Raw genomic sequence first — 21315 nt, 5'->3', positions numbered from 1 at the left:
CAACTGCCATGGCACTCTTGTTTGTATTGCACAGAAGGCAGAAAAGGTAAATCGCTCCTGAATGCATTTTACTTTGAAAATTCTATGATGAGACAATCCAAAATGAAATCAGAAGTAGTGCTTTAAGGATGACACTCTCAGGCTGGAAGGCACTACACTAGCTGTTGAAGAAGATCAGAGGACAAGTATGAGTAGTGCTGTGCCTAATAATAATAATAATAATAATAATAATAATAATAATAATAAGTTTTATTTATATACCGCTATTCCAAAGATCATAGCGGTGAACAGCAAGTAAGCTAATTAGCAAGTAAGGATGCAACTGGACTCAAACCAAAAAGTTTATACACTAGGAATATGGAATATGAGAAGCATGAATCAGAAGAAGCTAGAAATTGTAAAGCAAGAAATGTAATGTACAGTCAGCACTCCTGTTCTGGACCCCCCCCCCCATGAGTTCCAAAATCGGCAGATGCTCAAGTCCCACTGTTCTCAACAGAGGCACAGCTACATGTCTGCTCCACCATTAGGAACAACAGGGATTCTTATCTGCCTGCCTGCTGAGGGCTCAGAAGACCAGAGAAGCCACTTCTGGCCGAAACACAAAAAGTTAACTCGGGGCCTGTAGTGTGAATGAGCCCCTCATTTTACCAAGAGAAGTAGCACAGTTTCGTGTTTCTCGGGATATTGTGCTTATGATATTTCTGCTTAACCTGCTTCATCTGGTAAACATAGATCCACTCATTAAATATGTAAAGGGGATTAGGGTTCTCTACAGAGAATACTAGCCTTTTAATTTCTCTACCTGGGCATTTGTGTGATATTCAGCTTATATGTTACCCATAAAAGTGCTGTCTTGTGTTCTAACAGTTTCTGGCCAAGTGAATCACAATTCACAATTTGGCTCTCCTAGAAGTTGGCCAGGATTTTAGAGCCACTCTACTAGTATTATGGCGCTATCAACAGATTTCCTCAGTGGAGTTCCCCTGCTGAGGTCAGACAGCTACCTTGACTAAGCTTTTAGCATTCTTCCACTATTATTATTAGTCTGACAAGACAACTTTGGTACAACTGTTTTGGTAGAGCAGAGTCAGTATTTTTAACTAAGTGTAGGTTGATTTTCTTCTAAAATTCTTTAGTGTGATCTCTTAGCCAATGTATGATTGCAGTATGAACTCTGTTGCCTCTTCCTTTTCTGAAAATAACTTGGGTGTCCAGCATTTCTCTCTCCATATAAGGAAAGCCTTTGTTGTAAAATTTTGAGTGTCAATTCATTTGCATAGAATATTAATGTAATAATTTGACAACTACAGAAATCCGTTATTTCTTGAGGATGAGAAATGATATTCAATATTTCCAATCTGTAAGGCATTGTTTTGTTTTTTGGCAGATAGAATTTGGATGGATTCTGTTTCTGTAGCTTGAAACCACTCTGTAGGCTGTCTGTTACTATTAGTTCTCCCAAGTATACTCGCCCCGACAGTAATTGGTGCAGTTTCGGGGGGGATGAGAAGCCCACTTACACCGGTGCATTTGGCACCAGATTCCTCTTTTTTTTCAGAACTGCAATGACCTGAATCTCCAATAGTGAAAATAAGCTATCATCAATTTGAATTGCATGGGACTCCCAAGTGCCTCATTCCTCTTCCTCCTCTTCCTTCCGCCACTGTCCCCCTCCTTCCTTCCTTCCTTCCTTCCTTCCTTCCTCCCTCCCCTTCCTGCCACTGAACCGCCAACCCTCCTTCCTCTTCCTCAACCTCCTCCACTGTGCTGCCACTCTTTCCTTCTTCCTCCTCTTCTCTCCACTGCCGCTGCCATCTCTTCCTTCCTTTCTTCTTCCTCCTCCATCCTCCCCCCCACCAGTGTGAACAGGAACCAGCTTAAAATGACACAGAGAAATTCGGTATCACTGATGAGACACCCTTCGGTACCAAAAGGTAAGTATGAATGACCATAACGATATTTTGCCCCAAACAAAACTGATATGGACAGTCACATTTGGGATCACAGAATTCACTAGCCCTCCATGGAGAGATCATGCCAAGGATGACGTTCTTCACTGAGAAGAGTTAAAGACTGCAAGTGGCCAATGTTTCAAACAGCTTTCCTCTAATCTTGGAGAGAATAAAAAGTAAAACCAAATGCTCATAAAGCATGGAAAACAGGCAGAAGACTCGGTAGTGGCTTGAAGGTGGTTACAAAATAGAAGTTCCAGTTATGGTTGTTTTTTGTGGGGGTTTTTTAAAATGCATTTTGTAAAACATTTTGCACCTTCAAAGTGCTGAGTATCTTGTATACATTAAGCAGTAACAAAGCCAATTAACTCATTTCAATTTCAGTAACATAACAAAACATGGAAAAATCAAAGAAGAGTAAATATTTCTGCAAGGTGCAATTCCACAAGCATGATACTAAGCAACTTTCATTAGGTCATAGATTTCTCTTTAGAAAAGTAGCATGGCTAGTCAACTGCAATGTAATACTTGCATACGACAACTAATTATATAACAACTTAGAGGGGAAAACAAGAATCAAATGGAAAATGATCAAAAGAGACTTAAACTGGTTGCATGGAGATACTGCTTACCAAAGAAACACTCAAAAGATGTACAATAACTATCAAATACATGAAGAATTATAATCAAAAGTGAACATTTTAACTGTATCATGTTTGCTTCCAAATGAACATTTTTGCACAATATTTGACATTTTGTAGCAAAACCAAATGTTATGCAAAATATTACCCTAGATGAAATATGTTTAATGAAATGTTAAACCCAACCTGTGAGGGAGAAACCATCTGTCAAATCACCTTCCACCCAGTTAATGACTATGTATTGACATTTTGTTTTTTTCCTTTTTCATCATGTCTTGCACTGTCCCCTTAGCAGAGAATCAAGCATTAGTTGTTTGCAACAATGTATGGCCATTGTCCCCCCAGGTGCCCGCAATGAAATGAGATTTGTATAACATAATGCTATCCCAGCACGCAGCATTTTACATTTTAAAAGAATGCTCACTATCAAGAGCTACATCACCTTCACACGCAAAAAAAAAAAGTGTGGCATGATGAACAATCTTAAAAACACATACTTTTTTATTAAAAGGAGAGTTGGGTAGCTCAGCTTACATCTGGAGTATGATTAGAACCCCACTGTAAAACAATTACCAAGGCTCCGTTTTTATATTTGATGTTGGAAAGAGAAAAAGACCTCATGCAGATTCAAGTCTCTTGCATGCCACAGCAAGTATATTTTACTGCTGATTTTCTATGAATAAACATATGCTAAGAATTGCTGAAACAAACTGCTGGTTTTAAACATGCCTAATGTAGTATTAGTGGTTTGTTTCCAGTACTGTCTGCCTCCATTTATCAGCTTCCTTCCTCCAGCTGGCAAAGAATATCATGGATATCAACTCTGGTCAGCTGTCTTGCCCAATATACTCTCCTCTGTGGGGGAAAGGAATATTGCATGGTAACAAGCAGGAAACAGGACTGAGAAAAAATGTCTAAACAAATTGGTTCTGGCCATTTGGAAGGCAGATTGCACTTTACTACTGTGAATCAATAATCACCACAGAAATTGTGTGTCATCAAACCCATTTCAGTGTAAATGTTACAGTTTGGGAAAAAATATTTACTTTTTAAAAGGAGGGAGGAACATTATCTGTTCTGTGACATTCTAGCATTCCTCCTTTCTGTCTTTCTATTAGAGCAATTGTAATATATATATATGAGACACAATAAGGTCATTTTGTGAACTGAAATGTGTCACAACCATGTTCAGTTAAAACCCCAAGGTCATGTAGACACACACACACAGAAACAGACATATATGAACAGTATTTGACTTGTTGCAATACCAAAATCCTGCTATATTTAGCAGAATCCTTCTAGGCCAGGTGAATGTTAAGGTCATAACTTTGGAGGGTATCCTTCCCCCCATCAACATTTCCTTATTTGAACATCAATACTTTTAAAGACTCTAACATTTTTAAACTGCATATGACATATTAAGCAGAAAGGGGGGGGGGGGCTCTTGTGCTATAAAGCAAGCAACCATTGTAGCAGAAACCACTGGCTGAGATAAACAACCAAGCTGATCCACGGTCACAGAAGGCACAGTTTTATTACGGCTGGGATCCTCCTGCATCAAAAGGTGCAAGAGAGACCCCAAATATTCTTTACAGCAGGTTTTATACACAAGCACAATACAGGAAAACCAGACCACCAAACTCTTACCCCACCCCTGACTGCAAATCATCTACGTTAATACATACATTCTATGGCATTAGCAGATGAACATGTCTACGGATTTCGAAACAGCAAAAATTGTTCTAGTTCATTGTGACTTTGTTTATAAAACAGAAACCTCAAACTCTTCTGTTCGGGATATTCAACCTTATCAAGAAAGCACAGTGTTCTCAAAATAATCTTATACAAGAACTGCTCACTCTGACATTAGTCTTTGCAAATGCCGAATTCTAGCTTCTACTGAGACCTCAAGTCAACATCTAGTCTCACCCAAAATCATGACCACAAACAGTTTATAAAAGCATTTCTAATATAATTCTTCAATCAGGCGCATAAGTCCACTTCACCATAAGGTGGCTGTCTGGGATGTATGTTTTGATTTATTCTAATAATACTGTTTAAATTAAGGTTTTCTAATATGATCCAGGAACTCAAACGGAAGTTCAAACTAAGGGCCAAGATGCTCTATGACAAGAAAAAGAACATACTACAAGATCAAGAAGTTATTAAAAAGATGTTGGGTGTATTACACAGAAGGGTTGTATAAAAGAGATGACAAAATGAATGATGCATTGAACAAAGAACCATATAAAGATGAATACATTTTTTTTTAAAAGCAAGGTGAAAGCTATAAGAGAAACTGAGGAAAATAAATAATCAGGATCATATGCCAATTGAACTGCTATATTCCACATAGACAGAATCAATTTTAATGTTAACTAAAATATGTCAATAAATATGGAAAACAAATAGGTGGCCAACAGACTGGAAATGATCAATATACACCACAATCCCCAAAAAAGGGCTGCTGCAACTGTAGGACCATGGCATTAACTTCCCACATAAGCAAAATTATACTTAAAATTCTGCAACATAGACTTCAATCATATATGGAGAGAGAAATCCCAAAGGTGCACGTGAGGTTCAGGAAAAGAAGAGGCAGTATGGACCACACTGCAAAAAAACAATGGCCAGTGGATCGTACCAAGAAATTCCAGAGAAAAATCAGCATATATTTTACAGAGTAGAGCAAAGCCTCTGACTGGATTGATCATGAAAAGCTATGGAATGCACTCAAAGACAAGGGAGTCCCACTACATTTCATAGTTCTGAAGCAAAATCTGTATTCGGGACAAGAGGCCATTGTTAGAATGGAATATGGAGAAACAGAATGGTTCCCAAGTGGCTAGAAATGGAACAAGAGATCTCTTGGAATGTTGCTCAGTTTATATGGTGCTATACAGACTACCCAAAAAGGGTGGTCTTCCGGCGTTTTGCTTTGCTGTGTGAGGGAGCCGCAGCGGACAAACCGCGCAGCTCCCTCGCGCAGCAAAAAGGACCTGCAAAAAGCAGGTCCTTCTTGTGGTGCCATAAAAACGTTGCAGTGTGCCAATGGTGCACTCATGACATCCTTATGACACCGAGACGTGTGGAGGCTAAGCATTCTTCACGTCAAAATGGCGGTGCCCGTGTAGACAGGGCACTGCCATTTTGTCACCGCCAGTAGTACTAAGCTAACCCTAGTATGTACTAGGGTTAGGGAGCATTTCAATGGTGCTCGCTCCCTAAACTACTGCTGCCACCACGCTACATTTTGCCGGTCTGTATCCCGCCTATGTTACCCATAAAAGTGCTGTCCTGTGTTGTAACAGTTTCTGGTCAAGTGGATTACAATTCACAATTTGGCTATCCTAGAAGTTGGTCAGGATTTTAGAGACATTCTACCAGTATTACGAAGCTATCAACAGTTTTCCTCAGTGGAGTTCCACTACTAAAAGTCTGAGCCTTCATCCAGTCAAGCTGCTTTGGTACAAATGCTTTAGTAGAGCAGAGGGGGTTCTTCTGGATCCATTGCTCCAAATGACACCTCAGATAGATACAATCGCCAGAAGTACCTACTATGAGCTTCAGCTGATATGCCAGCTGTGCCCCTACCTAGAGCTGGAGGACCTAAAGATGATAGTGCACCCAGTGGTTACCTCAAGGCTGGACTTTGCAATGCATTGGGCTACCTCTGTCCCAAATTTGGAAACTTTGGTTAGTTCAGAACATGTTAGTCAGATTGATTACCTGGAGAGCTGGAAGTGATCATATTACACCAATGTTAAAATCAATCCACTGGCTGTCAATTAGTTTCTGGTAAAGGTACAAAATGTTGGTTATAACCTTTAAAACCCTGCATGGTTTGGGTCCAGGTTATCTACGGGATCACCTCCTCCCATAGAATCTGCACCATATACTCAGATCCTCTGATGGATGTTTACTCCAGTCAACCAAGATTGGCAAATGTCAGCCAGAAGACTTTTTCTTTAACTGCCCCTAGAGTGTGGAATGACCTGCCAGAAGAGATTCAACAGCTGAATACGCTATCTGCAGAGCGTTAAAGTCCAAATCTCTTCTGGCAGGTCTATCCAGATGTGAAGTTGAAGGCTTTCATGGTCAGCATAGACTTCAATCATATATGGAGAGAGAAATCCCAAAGGTGCAAGTGAGGTTCAGGAAAAGAAGAGGCATTATGGACCACACTGCAAAAATACAATGGCCAGTGGAGTGTACTAAGAAACTCCAGAGAAAAATCAGCATGTACTTTACAGAGTACAGCAAAGCCTCTGACTGCATCGATCATGAAAAGCTATGGAATGCACTCAAAGACAAGGGAGTCCCACTACATTTCATAGTTCTGAAGGAGGATATATATATATACACCAAAATTAAAATGCTGCTAGGATACAGTCAAAACATGTAAAAGCTATATGTAAAGGGACCAGGCCAGTTACACTGCAACAGTAAGATGACTTTCTACAACTCCCCTGGCTTTTAAAAAAAATCAGCCAGTCGAGACAAGATATGCTATGAGTTTTGCTCCAAAAACCTAATCTCCAAGATTCCTGAACTAGAACAAAGTGCTAAATATTTAATATAAGCAAATGCTGTATTAAAAAACTGCACACACTTTCTGATTTTCTGTTACATTCAAAGCAGAACAAGAGTGAGATGGGTGACAAAGTAGCATCTAATTCTGAGCTATAGTTAGACCAGAAGACCCAGGCAACCAGTCACAGTTCACATAATCACATACAGTGGAATATCACAGAGGAATTAGAAGGCCAGAAAGGCATGACTCAACTACAGGCTCCCCGTTCCAGATGTATTAAATACAGATATTTAATTCTGAAATGGGCATTTTTATTTCAGTTAAAAAACTGTTCAGCTTGTGGATGATGGGAAGTGTAAAAAAACCTAAGCTTGTACTCTTTGAAAGAAAATACATCACTGCAATTTCATTTTAAAATAAACTCTGTTACAATATTCATAGTGAAAATGTTTGTAATAATAGGGCAATATTGATTCTAGAAAGTGTGGTAACCTTATCAGATACTACCAAGAATACTATCTTTGAACAGGTTAAAAACTCCTTACTAATTCTTATCCCAGTGCTCCTTCCTTCCTTCCTTCTCCCTTTTTTCTCCCCATCTCATTTTCGTTTCCCTTGGCCTTTCTCTCCCTTTATCACAGCAGCCATTCAGCCTCATCCTCTGTTCCCCTTTCCATCAACCAGGAATCAAATGCTTGTCTATCTCTCTCTTTGAAGAGTCCTTCACATAAAGTACAGACAAAGTTTGTACACAGACCCTGTGGAAAAATGAATCTTCCAGACCTGCCTTCAACTTAGTTTCTCCTGGTCAGAGAAGATATGGCATCTAGTGGCTGATGATTTATTTATTTTTTTAGTATGCTGTGGAGAGATTTTAATTAATTTAAATCAATCCATCAATTCTAAGACCAAATAAACACAACCATGTTACTTTAGTATTCATGGCAAGTTTCATGTACTTGGATTTCACAGTACTGGAACTATGACAGAGGCAGACAGATACACCTTCTCTTTTATGACTCTAGGTAATGACTCTACAGTATTATCATTTGTTTAAACAGAATGAGATATACTAGAAACTAGAAAAATAAGTGGAGAGCTATACTAGTTTTTAATTCTAAGAAAAGAATCTATTGCTTTCTTGGACAGAGGCATGTACTTAGACTTTAAAAAAAAGAAATCAGAATTATTCATCACAGAATTATTTGCCAAAAAGGGCTAAAATGGGGGAGGGGGGCCCCACCCTATCACATCCTCCTATCATGCCAGTTTCTCTTAGAGCAGGAATGAGAACCACACAGCCCTCCAGATGTTGTTCAACTGCACTCCTCACCACTGACTGTGTTGGTGATGTGTGCAGGTAGCTGAACTCCAACAACATTTGCAGGGTCACATTATTCAAGTCAAGTAAGACTAGGCAATTCCAAAGGCATATCCATTTGTTGTGGTTTGCAATAGCAAACAAAATATCAAGGGGAGTCTTGTGGCATCTTGTGGCTAACCAATATATTGTAGCATCAACTTTCATTGTGCACAGATTAATTCAGCAGGAGTTTGTAATTATACATGGTGTGCATATATGCACGCAAGTGCATGAGCGCGCACGCACTTGCACACACGAACACACACACACAAACACTTCCTTTATGGATCCATCAGTAATCTTCCAAGAAAAGAAGAAAAGCTACTGGGTGAAAAGGTTCTTCCACAACTGTACCTCATCCCAAATGGGTTCTGGAATCATCATCATCTTTTATTTATATCCTGCCTACTCCGATTAGGACTGAGGCAGCTTGCAGTAAAACAGTCAAAACATAGTAAAATAACAACATACAACAGTCCCAGGTTCTACCCTCCCCCCCAAAAAAAAATAACAATTAAATCACAGTTATATTAAAAATTCATACTAAAAAGATTAATTAAAACAAATTAAAATAAATAAACTGGAGGATGGGGCGTGAGAAAATCAATAGGCTACATAATAGTCTACTCAGTGGATGGCTGAACTATTCTGGAAAGGCCTGTCGGAAGAGATCCATCTTGCTAGCTTTCTTAAAACTGTCTAGGCTTGTACTATGACGGATCTCATCCGACAGGTCGTTACATAGTCTGGGAACAGTTGCCAAAAAGGTCCTCTGGGTCGCCATAGTTGTTCTGGTCTTCACCAGTTGCAATAAATTCCTCCCAGAGGACCTGAGGGTGTGGGGTGGATTATATGGGAGAAGGCGATTCTGTAAATAGGTTGGACCCAAGCCATGTAGGGCTTTAAAAGTGATAAACAACACCTTGTACTGCGCCCGGAAACCAATGGGCAGCCAGTGGAGTGATTTTAGGATAGGTGTTATATGGTCACTCCTGGTTTTTTCAATGACCAACCTGGCTGCCATATTCTTAACTAGTTGAGGTTTCCGGACTAAGCACAAGGGTAGCCCCATGTACAATACATTGCAGAAGTTGAGTCGTGAGGTTACCACAGCATGTACCACAGTTTCCAGGTCCCCCAGTTCCACGAAAGGGCACAGCTGGCGTATCAGCCAACTTACTGGAGGATCCTCCTGAGAAGATTTTACAGATGGGATATAGAAGATGTGAGGAGGAAGATAGTTTGGGGACGTTCTACTGCTTTAGCAAAAAATCCACTCATTAGGTTGAAGCCATTTCGTTGTTTGGATGGGCATGAGTATTGGGAGGAGGGGCAGAGAATTATAAAGCAAAATCAAAACAAAATACAAGACGTATTATTAAGAGTATGCTATTACTCTCCCACTCAAAATGAATACAAAATCTTGAAGCTCTTGAAGAATGTCCATCAGTAAGAATGCTTAGCTATGACATTTATTTATCTTTTACTTTTGTCCAGTAACAAGGGACTAACATGAATGTAAGAAAACTAAAGCAAAACCTAGAATTGTTACCTACAGAATAATAAACATCAGTGGATAACTAGGAGAATGAAAATGATCATGAATTGTGGCAGGTTCCAAATGTTGTTCACTTCTGACATGCTGTTACATTGCCTGTGGTGAGCAAAGTGTGGACCACAGACATCACAATTTTTAAATGTAAAAATTGTCTGCCCTGCTCTCACTAAAACTTCCAGAGGCTCTAAATGGCCATTTAAATTAGATTTTACTCGACTAAGTCTAATGAACACTTCATAAGAAGGAAAACTCAAAGTGATCAGAGTATCTACATCCAATTGCTAGTTTCCAAGAAGAGTAAACATACTGAAGCAATGAGATTTATGCATGTGTTAACACTGATCCAATTGATTAAATGGTTCTAATCTAGTTGGGACTACTGACTGGATTTAGCACAGCAGAAATTGCAGGAGCAGTATGCATTTGATTAACTAATAATCACTAAGAATGTTTTTCACTTCCTGTTGCTCAATGTAAGAAAGAAGCACTTCAAAAGTACAATAGTACAAACATCAACCATGTAGGGATCATCATTTATTGGCACATGAAGAATAAGCAAGTTTGCAGATCAATATGATTATTTTTAAAAAATTATTAATTATTTGCTTTTATACTTCATCTTCTCAATCAGTAACTGAGTTCAACAATAACAGACCTGTTATTGCAACTGATTCCAGACCAATGTAACCAACTTAATGCCCCACTGACAAAAGTCTCTGTCTTCCTCCCTAACACACACAAAACACTCACTTGGGGCAATGTCAGTGTTAAACAAATGCTCTCAAAAGTTCTCTAAGGCAAATATACTTTTATTTTCTTAAACTAAAAGCTGCATATGTCTTCTCTCACCACTGTGTGGTGCTATCAACCTTAAGGAAAAAATTCCAGCTTTACGCAAAAGTTTATTTGAGGGAAATGGTGAGCTATTTGAGTTGTTTGTTTTTATTTATCCGAAGTGCACCATTTTGAATTCAAGTTACCCCATCAGGGTTACCCCAGGATATTTCCATAACTGCCATATATTTAAATGCACCAAAACTGCCATTCCATGTAGCTGTACACATAAATTCCATGCTGTTAGTTTTAAATCACATTGTACTATTTGTTAATTATAAATGAAAAAAATAGCAATAGATGCACATATACAATAATGTTTAGAAAGTTAGTCAGCTGATACAAAACAGAATTGATTTACATTTCAACTGGCAGTAGCAGCACTCTTATAACTTGGTTTATCCCTCCCTACCATTGGAGGGGCAGACATTGGAAGCCTTTTATCCTGTTTAATGGCAAATTGTTCCATCTGAAGTTACCTCCAAACCAGAATAATGAGAAGCATATTTTTTCACTTACATTTTCTATTACAAATGTCCATTCTTTGTCTTCAAATTCCTCAGCATGAGGATCCTAGAAGGGGGAAATACAATATAAATTTCATTTCTAGCAGTATAGAAAATCTTTAGTTCTTTTATTTTACTCACTTTTTAAACTTTCCTCCCACTTAACATTACATTTGGAAACTGGCAGAGAAATGGAAAAATTATGGATTTACATGTAAAGACAGACAGACAGACAGACAGAGACTTTTGAATTGAATTTTAAAAAAATAAACCAAATTTCATTTTTTAAAAAAGCAATTGATAAAAAATAATGGATATCATGAATATTAACTATACAACTTTTAATTATATTCTATGAATATGTTAATGGTAGTTTATGGAGATGGTAAATAACCTGATCAGTCCTATTATGCTGATGGTATACTCTCTCTCTCTCTCTCTCTCTCTCTCTCTCTCTCTCTCTCTGCTTTGCCTTTCTCTAAATGCAAAGACAGAGAAGGTCAACAAACAGACACTTTGGGGAGATGAGCTGACCAAAGAGGAGAGGCCTGGATCTAAATACAAGGGGTCACATGTTTGATAACTGAAAATTGTGTACCCATCTCTGAATATGTATTTTTGGGCCCAAACAGACTGGCCAAAAGAAAGCTGCATCTGGTCACTTTGGAGGTATGCTGTTTAAATGATGCATGCGTCTAAGAGGCCAGAACCCATGCCAAAGCCACACTCCAGTCCTAAGGACTAGAGCACAGCTTTGGTGCAGCTTCTGGCCTCTTAAGATGCATGTGCTGTTTAAACAGCATGCCTCCAAAGTGACCCGAAGCAGCTTTATTTTGGCATGTCTGTTCAGGCCCATACTAATATTAAATATAGTTCGACAGATGATGACTAATAGAATCCTCCTCATTAGTAATCTGATTAGTAATTTAATACAGGAATTAAAACTGGATTCTTCAGAAATGCTATTTAAATCAACCCTGGATATCACAGAAGTCCTGCTGACTCAATAGATGCATCTTTGAAAACTCAAAGGGTCTGAATTTCACTTCATTTTAATTTATTTAAAAATGTGTAAGTTATCTTTCTGCATTACTATGCCAAATAACAAAACTAAACAGTAATCAATCAATAAAGGCAAAGCACAGAATAACTTTTAAAAAAATGTTGTTACAGTAACACAAAGTAATAGAAATGGTTGTCCATTTAAAAAAAGGAGCCACTGATGTTGAATGCTCCCAGTGATCCAGCCAAACGTTTTTTCCAAAAAGACAGTGATAGTACTGAAAGCCACTGAATGGTCCAGAATAATTAACTTCAATTCCCCATGTCCTTTACTTGGTAAAGATAATCCATCTGGTTGCCCAAGATAGTAGCTTTGATAAAACTAAGTCCCAAACAGGTCCAAGCACATTTATTTTTCTCCTTGTTTTGGCACATTTCCGCTATGCTGCCTTTGATTCTTTTTACCATTTAAAATCAGTTTTTGTAGGCCATTTCCCAATATTTATGGACAACTTAAAATAAATAAATAAATATTGGGATTCCATGTAATATGTGCAACTTTGTTGCTCAGGAAGAAGAGGAAAGAATCTGGATCTTTTCTGTATGCTTTTCTGAACTGCAAACTATAATTGTCATTGTAACTCATATATTTAGGGAACTGTTTTGAAAGCTTTCAGACTATAAAAATCTTTACCACCAGGTGGAAAAATCTATCAGGAATAATGGGGGGTCGGGAGGAGTTAAATTCCCCATTCCTTAATCTAGGGGCCCTCAGAGCTGCTATTTAATAGCAGACAGTCATCATTTCTTTTGACGTGAAATGTAGCAACACATTTAACATTGTGTTGAATTTTGACCCTTGCTCTCAGGGATTGCCTTGTTTCATATTTATCTCAGCTTGTGAGACTTCATCAATATCTCGGATAATTCTGCATAATTTTTAAAAAGAAAAGTGCCTGCACTTAAATATCCCTGAAGTCTCATCTTATATCATAGGAGTATAGCTTTGGGGATCAGAGATTGGCTTGGATCCTAAGAACTATGAACAGAAGGCTGTTCATGGAAAGAAACCTTTCCATCCCCTTCTCTCTGCTAAACACTCTGAAATGCCTTTCAGAAAGATCAGGAATTCACCTGAATGACAAGATATAGTGGGGGACAGGATTCTGTGCTTGATATGAAAGTTGAAAGGTCTTGAAAGAAAAGGGAAAGCAAATGTGTGTTGTAGTCATAATATCAAAGCATGAATGTGGTCCTCAATCCCAACTGTTTGCACTGATTAAAAACTCAAGATTATAGCTGAGCTGCCGACTTATTATCTGTATTGGCAACAACTGCAGGTCGAATGTGCTTCTCATGCAGAGCTATAGGAGTAATAGATAAACACTAGATTCTGTTTGTAAAGCAGCAATCTGCAATAGTAGCATGTAGTGGCAGTAATGAACCAGAGGCAACGATAGACGAGCCATGTGTTTTGAGAAGTGATATAGATTGCTGTGACTCGGAATCTGTAAGTGGCTGCTGAAAGGGTGTTTCTGGTAGGATTAGAGGGTAAGTCTTGGCTTCAGTTACTAATGAGAATGTTAAGTATAGCCTCTTAGTAGCCACCAGTGGATACTTGAAAAACCACTACTTAACAGCCTAGGCAGTCTGTCAATGGGAAGGATGTTTACATGATATGGAGGCATCTGTGTCTTTGGAATAGTTTTGTATTTTATATGGGAAGGATGTGCACCACTGTGGTAACATACCATCTCTGACCTGCTCCCATATCTTGGCATTGAATTTCCCTCCCTCTAAGACTGAGAGAGTGTGACTTGCCCAAGGCCATCCTGTGTGTTTCCATGGCTAAGTGGGAATTTGAACCCTAGGCTCAGTGCACATATCTTTTAGATACATTTTAATTCTGACACCACTGCATTCAGAAGTTAAGACTTTTTAGAAGTTCAAGGTTCACTGTTTAAAAGAGAGTCCTTCAAAAGTTATGTGAAGTGCCTTTACTTTTATTACTGAAGATAGGATAGGATGCACAAGGTTAGTGACAAGCTCCTGGTTAGTGAAGAATATTGCAACACAAAATAATGGCTTGATTCCTGAGAACTGTGAAGGGAAGGGGGTTCATGAGAGGAGAAATTGCTATCTATTTCCCCCACTTCTGGCTTCCTGCTTTCCTGAAACCTTCTTCAGAAGCTCAGAGAACCTTTTGGACCATACGTGACAGGTTGAGAGAAGAGGTTGCCCATTATTAGACAGAGGCATCTCGTGCAAACAGTGCTTCACTCGTGCAAGGTTCCTCTGTCTCATTTTTGCCAATTACCCCTCCCTGTGCCCCACTATACCTTGTCATTCAGGTGAATTCAGTTATTAAAACAATTATTAAAAATACAAGGCAGAGGTAGTTAGGGCAGTTGTTGAATGATTAAATGCAAGGTTGCTAAAATATTAAACTGGGGAGGCATGCCAGAAGAGACATGTCTTTTTTTAAGCAATCAAGGCTAGTGATACATCGAATCTCCTCCTGCAGGCTATTCCATAATTTGGGAGTGGCAGAAGAAAAGGTCCTCTGGGTAACTGCAGCCAGCCTAGTTTTAGCTGGATGCAGTAGGTTTTTATTGTAGGACCACAATGTGTGGGGCGGAATATATGGGAGAAGGCGATCCCATAAGTAGGCTGGACCTAAGCCATGAAGGGCTTTAAAGATTATAACCAACACCTTGCTCTGCATCCAAAAGTTAATAGGCAGCCAGTGAAGAGACTTTAATATAAGTATAATATGGTCACCTCTAGATCTTCTAGTGACCATCCTGGCTGCCATATTTTAAATTAGTTGAAGTTTCTGGACTAAGTGCAATGTAGAGCACATTGCAGAAGTCAAATCATGAGGTTACCAGTGCATGTACCATAGTATTTGGGTCCTCAGATTCTAGGAAGTGGCATAGTTAGCGTATTAACCAAACCTAGTAACAGGTACTCCTGGCCGCCACATCTATCTGGATTGACATCTGGCGCGACGGATACAAGAGCACCCCTAAACTAAGAACACTGTCCATTAGGGGAAGTGTGACCCCGTCCAGGACAGGCTGACAAGCTTCCAAACCCAGATTAGGAACCCCAACTACAAGCACCTCCATTTTATCTGGATTCAGTTTCAATCTGTTTTTCCTCATCCAGCCCAAAAGAAAGACACTTGTTAGATTAAGGACATTACTACGCATGGCTTCTAAACTGCAATTTCGCCAGGAAAGAAGAAGCTTTGGAGATACCTGATGATGCCTCCAACTTGTAGCTGTCCTGTTCATCGCGCATCCCTTTTCATTGACAGGGGAATCTAATCAATGATCTGGCTATCATGCAAGTCCCTAGGTGTGACATGTCACTCCTGGGGCAGTGTCAGTGTGTCCTCCCTCCTCACTATTCCAAAGTACCCTGATTAGCTTTCTTTGTTTCTATTTCTAATTCTTACTTTTTATTGTTAAACACTAAAATTGCAGCACCAGAGCTCTGTAACTGCATGGGGAAAAGTGGAGGGTAACACAAACCCTAAAGGCATGCTGAATTGGGCATAAGGGAGGGAGGTCAGGTAAAGAGTTCAATGGGGGAAGCAGCCCTGATCACGTGATTGAGATAGGAGCACTAATGGATGCCTGGAAAGCGGGATGTCACTATTTTATTATCACTTGTGTGACTGCTGCCAGAACAGGGCTTATGTGGAAGAGTCCTCAATCTTCAGGTTCTTTCAAAAGGATCCTAAAGTTGTCTTTTTTAAATTAAAAAACAAACAAACAAACAGCAGCTAGGTTTTGCTGGGAGTCATCTGCCTACTGCTTGACATTTTATTGTTTGCAATGTGTATTATGATGATAATAATAATTAATAATTTGTTTTATTTATATACCGCTATTCCAAAGATCATAGCAGTGAACAGCAAGTAAGCTAACTAGCAAGTAAGCTAATTTGCCCCCAACAGTCTGGGTACTCATTTTAGCTCCCTCCTCGGAAGGATGCAAGCCTGAGTCAAGCTTGGGCCCTTTTGCTGGTCTTGAACTCGCAACCTTGTGGTTTTGAGTGAATAGCTGCAGTACAGGCATTTAACCACTGCGCCACCAGGGCATAGTCAATGTTCTCCCTACAGCAATACTGGAAGGAAAATATAGGAAAATCCCCTATGAACTCCGATTTTGTCCATTTGATACTGGAGCAATAGAAACCATAGCTCATGTTCTTTTGTATTGTCAGTTTTATAAGGACATTCGTCATCAGCTGATCACCCCTCTTCTAACCAAATTTCCTGGATACACTGATGTTTTTTATCTAAGCTATTTGTTAGACAGTCAAAATCAAACTGTTATACTTAAGGTAGCAAAATTTTGTTACATTATATGTAAAACATGCTCTCAAATGATTGATAGCAACTGATGTTTGTTGGCAGAGACCATTTTTGATTACCTTGTTTCTGGTTCTGATTTGTTTTAATAATTGTACATTATTTCTTTTATATATTTTATATTATATTTGTATTATTTTTATACTGGTCTATGACCAAAATAAAATTTGTTGTTGTTGGATGAGGCATAGTGTTTCTTCAGGACAGCATGAAGCCCCAAGGCTGTACCTGTGCGAACTACAGCTCCCAAGGGGTAAAAAATTTCTCTGAGATGCCCAAAAATAATGTCTAGTGGTGTGTGAATGACATTCCTACCATATTTGAAGCCCCCTTGGATACCCCTAGAAGTTGAAATGATTTTTTTAAAGACAAAAATTCCCTTAAAATGCTATCTAAAGGACCTGAATGGCCCAAAACATGTCTCCATCTTCCCAAGGGGGCATTTGGAGGATTTCTTTTTCAAGAACAGTTGTAAAGGTGGGGGTACAGCCCCTCGTTATAGACTATTTTCTCTGGTTTATGTATTAAAGCTAAAGGTAAATGTAGTTCTTTGACATGAATGTCTAGTTGTAACTGACTGTAAGGGGCGGTGCTCATCTCTGTTTGCAAGCCGAAGAACCAGCATTGTCCGAGGACTGCTCTGGTGGTCATGTGGCCAGCATGACTGCACCAAACACTCTTACCTTCCAGTTGCATTTCTATCTGCCACTGCGTATCTACTTGCATTTGCATGCTTTTGAACTGCTAGGTTGACAGAAGCTGGGACTAGTGACAGGAGCTCCCCCCCATAATGCAGCACTTGAACTGCCAACCTTCTGATCTTCCGATCATCAGAATTGGCATCTTAACCACTAAGCCACTGCATCCCATGGCTTATGTATTAATAATTTATAAACTCAAGCTTCTTGAAAGCAGGGGAAGTGAGATACGTTTTATAAATGAATTATGTTAATACATTTGAGATTGATCCTATATACATTTTTGGGGAGTAAGTCCCACTGAGTTCAGTGTGGAATTTGAGAAAGCCTGCTTAAGAAAAGGGTGTACTAATGCGTTCTTATTTCACACAAAAAATAATCAGTGTGCTGAGCACCTTGTGGGTGCCCTTTTAGGCTGGAAGGCAGTACATACATACTTTTCAAAGTAAATAATTATGCTGTATTTATTGGAAAAAAGAAATTAATTACTAATAATTCATTATTAATAATTAGTTGGCTCTGAGAATTGAATTATCATCACCAGCAACACACACACCCCTTCATAGCATAAGGCTATGCAACAGGTTGGTGGAATGCAGTTCCTTGCATGCAGTATCCCTAAGGGTAGAATGATTTACATTATTTTTAAAAAAAATCAGAGGGAGGGGGGAGAGATTGACAGAGAGGCTAAGGTCCTGCAAGATGCCAATACAGCCTGCCAAACCACAAGTTGCCCTCCCCTCCCATATAGAAATGGTTAGAGTTACTGATACATGCATAGAACATGACAATTAAAAAACAAAACAAAACACCACACTTACCTTGAAAAGTGTCACAGTGATTTCAATGTTTTCTGGAACAGGCCACACAACAACACCGCGGTATGGATTTTTTATTCCTGGCTGCCAGCTATGAGCCTGAAACAAGAGTGGGGAGGGTAGAATGCAGAAGTCTTCATATGTAATTATAACCAATGTTTACACCAAAACTGCTATGTATACAATGTTATGTTATCCAATTACAATAACTAAAAGAAACAATATAGATAATGTTGGACTTTAGGGTTGGAAATCCATTGTTATTAATGTCTTGAAAATTCTAAAGTAAACCAGAACATCAGGAAAATGGAGAACTTGTGGCCTTTGTCACCATTTCACTCAGCTGCCAAATCTTCTGTGAAATGATCAGTGGTGGAACATCCGGGCTCATTCCCCATTGTTGCTCTGCCTGTAGTACTTTTCAAGGGTTATGTGCTGCCCTTGTCTTACCCTTGCTGTTTTGAGTTCATACTGGGAGCTACACCAACTGCTCTTAGACTGATGCTGGGATAAGGTTCATTCTCCCTGCTTTGAATGTATAAGTAAATTAATGGGAGACACATCTCCTTCAATAATCATAGTTGAGACAAAAAGGAATAGCAATAGCATTTCCATTTCCATACTGCTTCATAGTGAATCCAGCATTCTCTAAGTGGTTTACAATGTATTAGCCAACTGCCCCCAACAAGTTGGGTACTCATTTTACTGACCTAGGAAAGATGGAAAGTTGGAGCCCTGGGACAGAACTCACAGTGGTGTGACTGCAGTACTGGCATTTAACCACTGCACCACCAGACTTCTGAATTGTATGAGGAGTGTTTCTGCATGAGGAGGTGCATGAGGAATGTTTCTGCACATGGTTTCAGAAAGCCTAGATCAGGAATTTCATAACAGAATTTTGGCATCGGGGGGGGGGGGGAGTAAGAAGGGGGAAAGGACACAAGTGCTAGAGAGATGCCAATCCAAAACCTGGATGTTTTATATGTGGGAAGTGGGCACATTTCTAGAAGCATCTTCTCAAACATATCCACTCACCCAAGATGCTGTAAACTATCAAAGACCTGAGCAATTTCCTCTCTTCCTCTACCCTCCATTTGAGTTGTGTGTGTGTTTTTAATTATCAGACAAATATTCTGCATCTCAACTGTCACTCAACCACTGGCGTGATTTATATATACATGCTATCAAGGTCTGATTTCACTCTCAGGCTCTCTCAATCCTTTTTTTATGATAAAATCTAAAATACATACCCTGGTGATAAAAGAACAGTACTTATATACATCATGGCTATCCCTTCAATTCTCTTTATGTGTAAGCTGGATGTTTTTAATAAAACTGAGTACAATCATTTATGTAAATAAATATCAGAATAACATGTTTTAATAAACATTCTGCTTAGGAGAGATGGCACAGTAAATTTGCTGGCTGAGGGCCATTGTTTCTGAGAGCTGATTCAAATAATAAAACGATTTAGGTATGCCCATTTGTTCTTATATTAACCTAAGGAAACTTTTATTTTAATTATGTCTAACATTTTATTAGTGGCTAGAGTTATGTCATGCTGTATCTAGAGCAGTGGGCAACCTACACCCCATGCCTGATTTCAAGCAGGTTAGGAGAGAGGAGGAGAGAGAAACAAATATGAAATGCCCCTGTCGCTTCTTCACTCTATGGATGGGAGCACCGGAAAGGTAATGTTCACCATGAAGTCGAAGACTTTCATGGCCAGCATCCATAGTTTTTTGTGGGTTTTTCGGGCTATGTGGCCATGTTCTAGAAGAGTTTCTTCCAGACATTTCGCCAGCATCTGTGGCTGGCATCTTCAGAGACCCTGAAGATGTCAGCCACAGATGCTGGCAAAACGTCAGGAAGAAACTCTTCTAGAACATGGCCACATAGCCTGAAAAACCCACAAAAAACTATAGTAATGTTCACCCTTGCCAGAGTTCTGGACCACTTGCCCTTCAAATTATATCAGTGTGCAATTTGCAACAGATTAGCCCCAAAGAAAGTGTATCTTAAAATAAAAAGGGGTTCCTCACTCTAATCCAAACCCTATAACGATCTTAGTTACTACTGTCCAGCCTAATTCCTCACAGATTTGTGAAAAGGGGAAATGAGGGCAGAAAGAGGGGAGAATAACAGGTAGCACCTTGAGAACCTTCAAGGAAAGACAAGATTAGAATGTATCAAATGAATGAATTTGAATACAGTAGTTAATTATAACTGAATAAACTATTTACATTATTGCTATTTTACTTAACACTACAGTACCACTGGTATCTGTAACAGATACAGAGCTGAGTGCTGCAACCACTGTTAGGTTCACAGGGATGCATCATTAATAACAGTGGCAGCTTCAATGGAACACAGTCAGCTTATGCTCTCTCTCTCTCTCTCTCTCTCTCTCTCTCTCTCGGAAAAGGAAGCCTTTTTTTGTCTTAAAACAGGAACAACATGAAAAAGCAAACTGTCAATTTAACATTTCCATTTTTGACAAAACTAACCTTAGAAGATTTTCTACGACTTCTTCTTGTCCAAACCACCACCAATTTATCTGGTTGCCTGTTACGAAAAATAAAGACGTCATCATTAATTGTTCTAATGAAATAATAAAATAAACTGGTAACTCAAGAAGTGGTGTTTTGCCATGTGAGGGGTAAGGTTGTCCCCAATTTTTTCTAATTTTCAGTCTTGTTTCTTTTCTTCTTCTTTAAAAAAAAGCATCTAGTATTCTGGCAGCCTAGGTTACTTGGAGGGGGTAGCAGTTCCATGAGTTCTGAACCCACATAATCCTTCCCTCTTCCCCAGTTCCTTCCTCTTTTACCCTCATTCTTGAAAACTCTTTTCCATTTTTAAAAAATCTGGCATCCTAGAGGCCCTGGATTGACAGACAGGAGTGTAAGAAGATTCTCAGCAGCCCTCAACCCTATTTTTCCTCCTCCTGATTGTTTTTCTATTTTTTCTGTTTGTATTTTCTTTTTTAAAAAGTCTATCCTATGGGCTGGGGTTTGGTGATAGA

General features: G+C 39.1%; 1 protein-coding gene across 8 annotated transcripts in view; it reads right to left on the bottom strand.

Annotated features, from left to right (window-relative positions):
* The window catches only part of LOC149313473 (EH domain-binding protein 1-like), a 318359-nt gene that overhangs the window by 264694 nt on the left and 32350 nt on the right, over positions 1 to 21315 (bottom strand). For all 8 annotated transcript variants that reach the window (XM_089519151.1, XM_089519153.1, XM_089519155.1 and 5 more), the window contains 3 exons: positions 20801 to 20858; positions 18297 to 18392; positions 11405 to 11458 (listed from right to left, as the gene is read on the bottom strand). In XM_089519151.1, coding sequence (XP_089375277.1) covers positions 11405 to 11458; positions 18297 to 18392; positions 20801 to 20858 — 208 coding nt within the window. The remainder of the gene's footprint in view (positions 1 to 11404; positions 11459 to 18296; positions 18393 to 20800; positions 20859 to 21315) is intronic.

This window comes from Sceloporus occidentalis, unplaced genomic scaffold (genome assembly GCF_023333645.1).
Source record: "Sceloporus occidentalis isolate IW3139 unplaced genomic scaffold, rSceOcc1.0.p SCAF_4, whole genome shotgun sequence".
NCBI lineage: Eukaryota > Metazoa > Chordata > Lepidosauria > Squamata > Phrynosomatidae > Sceloporus > Sceloporus occidentalis.
Note: the sequence above shows the minus strand (reverse complement) of the source record. Positions and strands in the feature narration are given on the sequence as shown.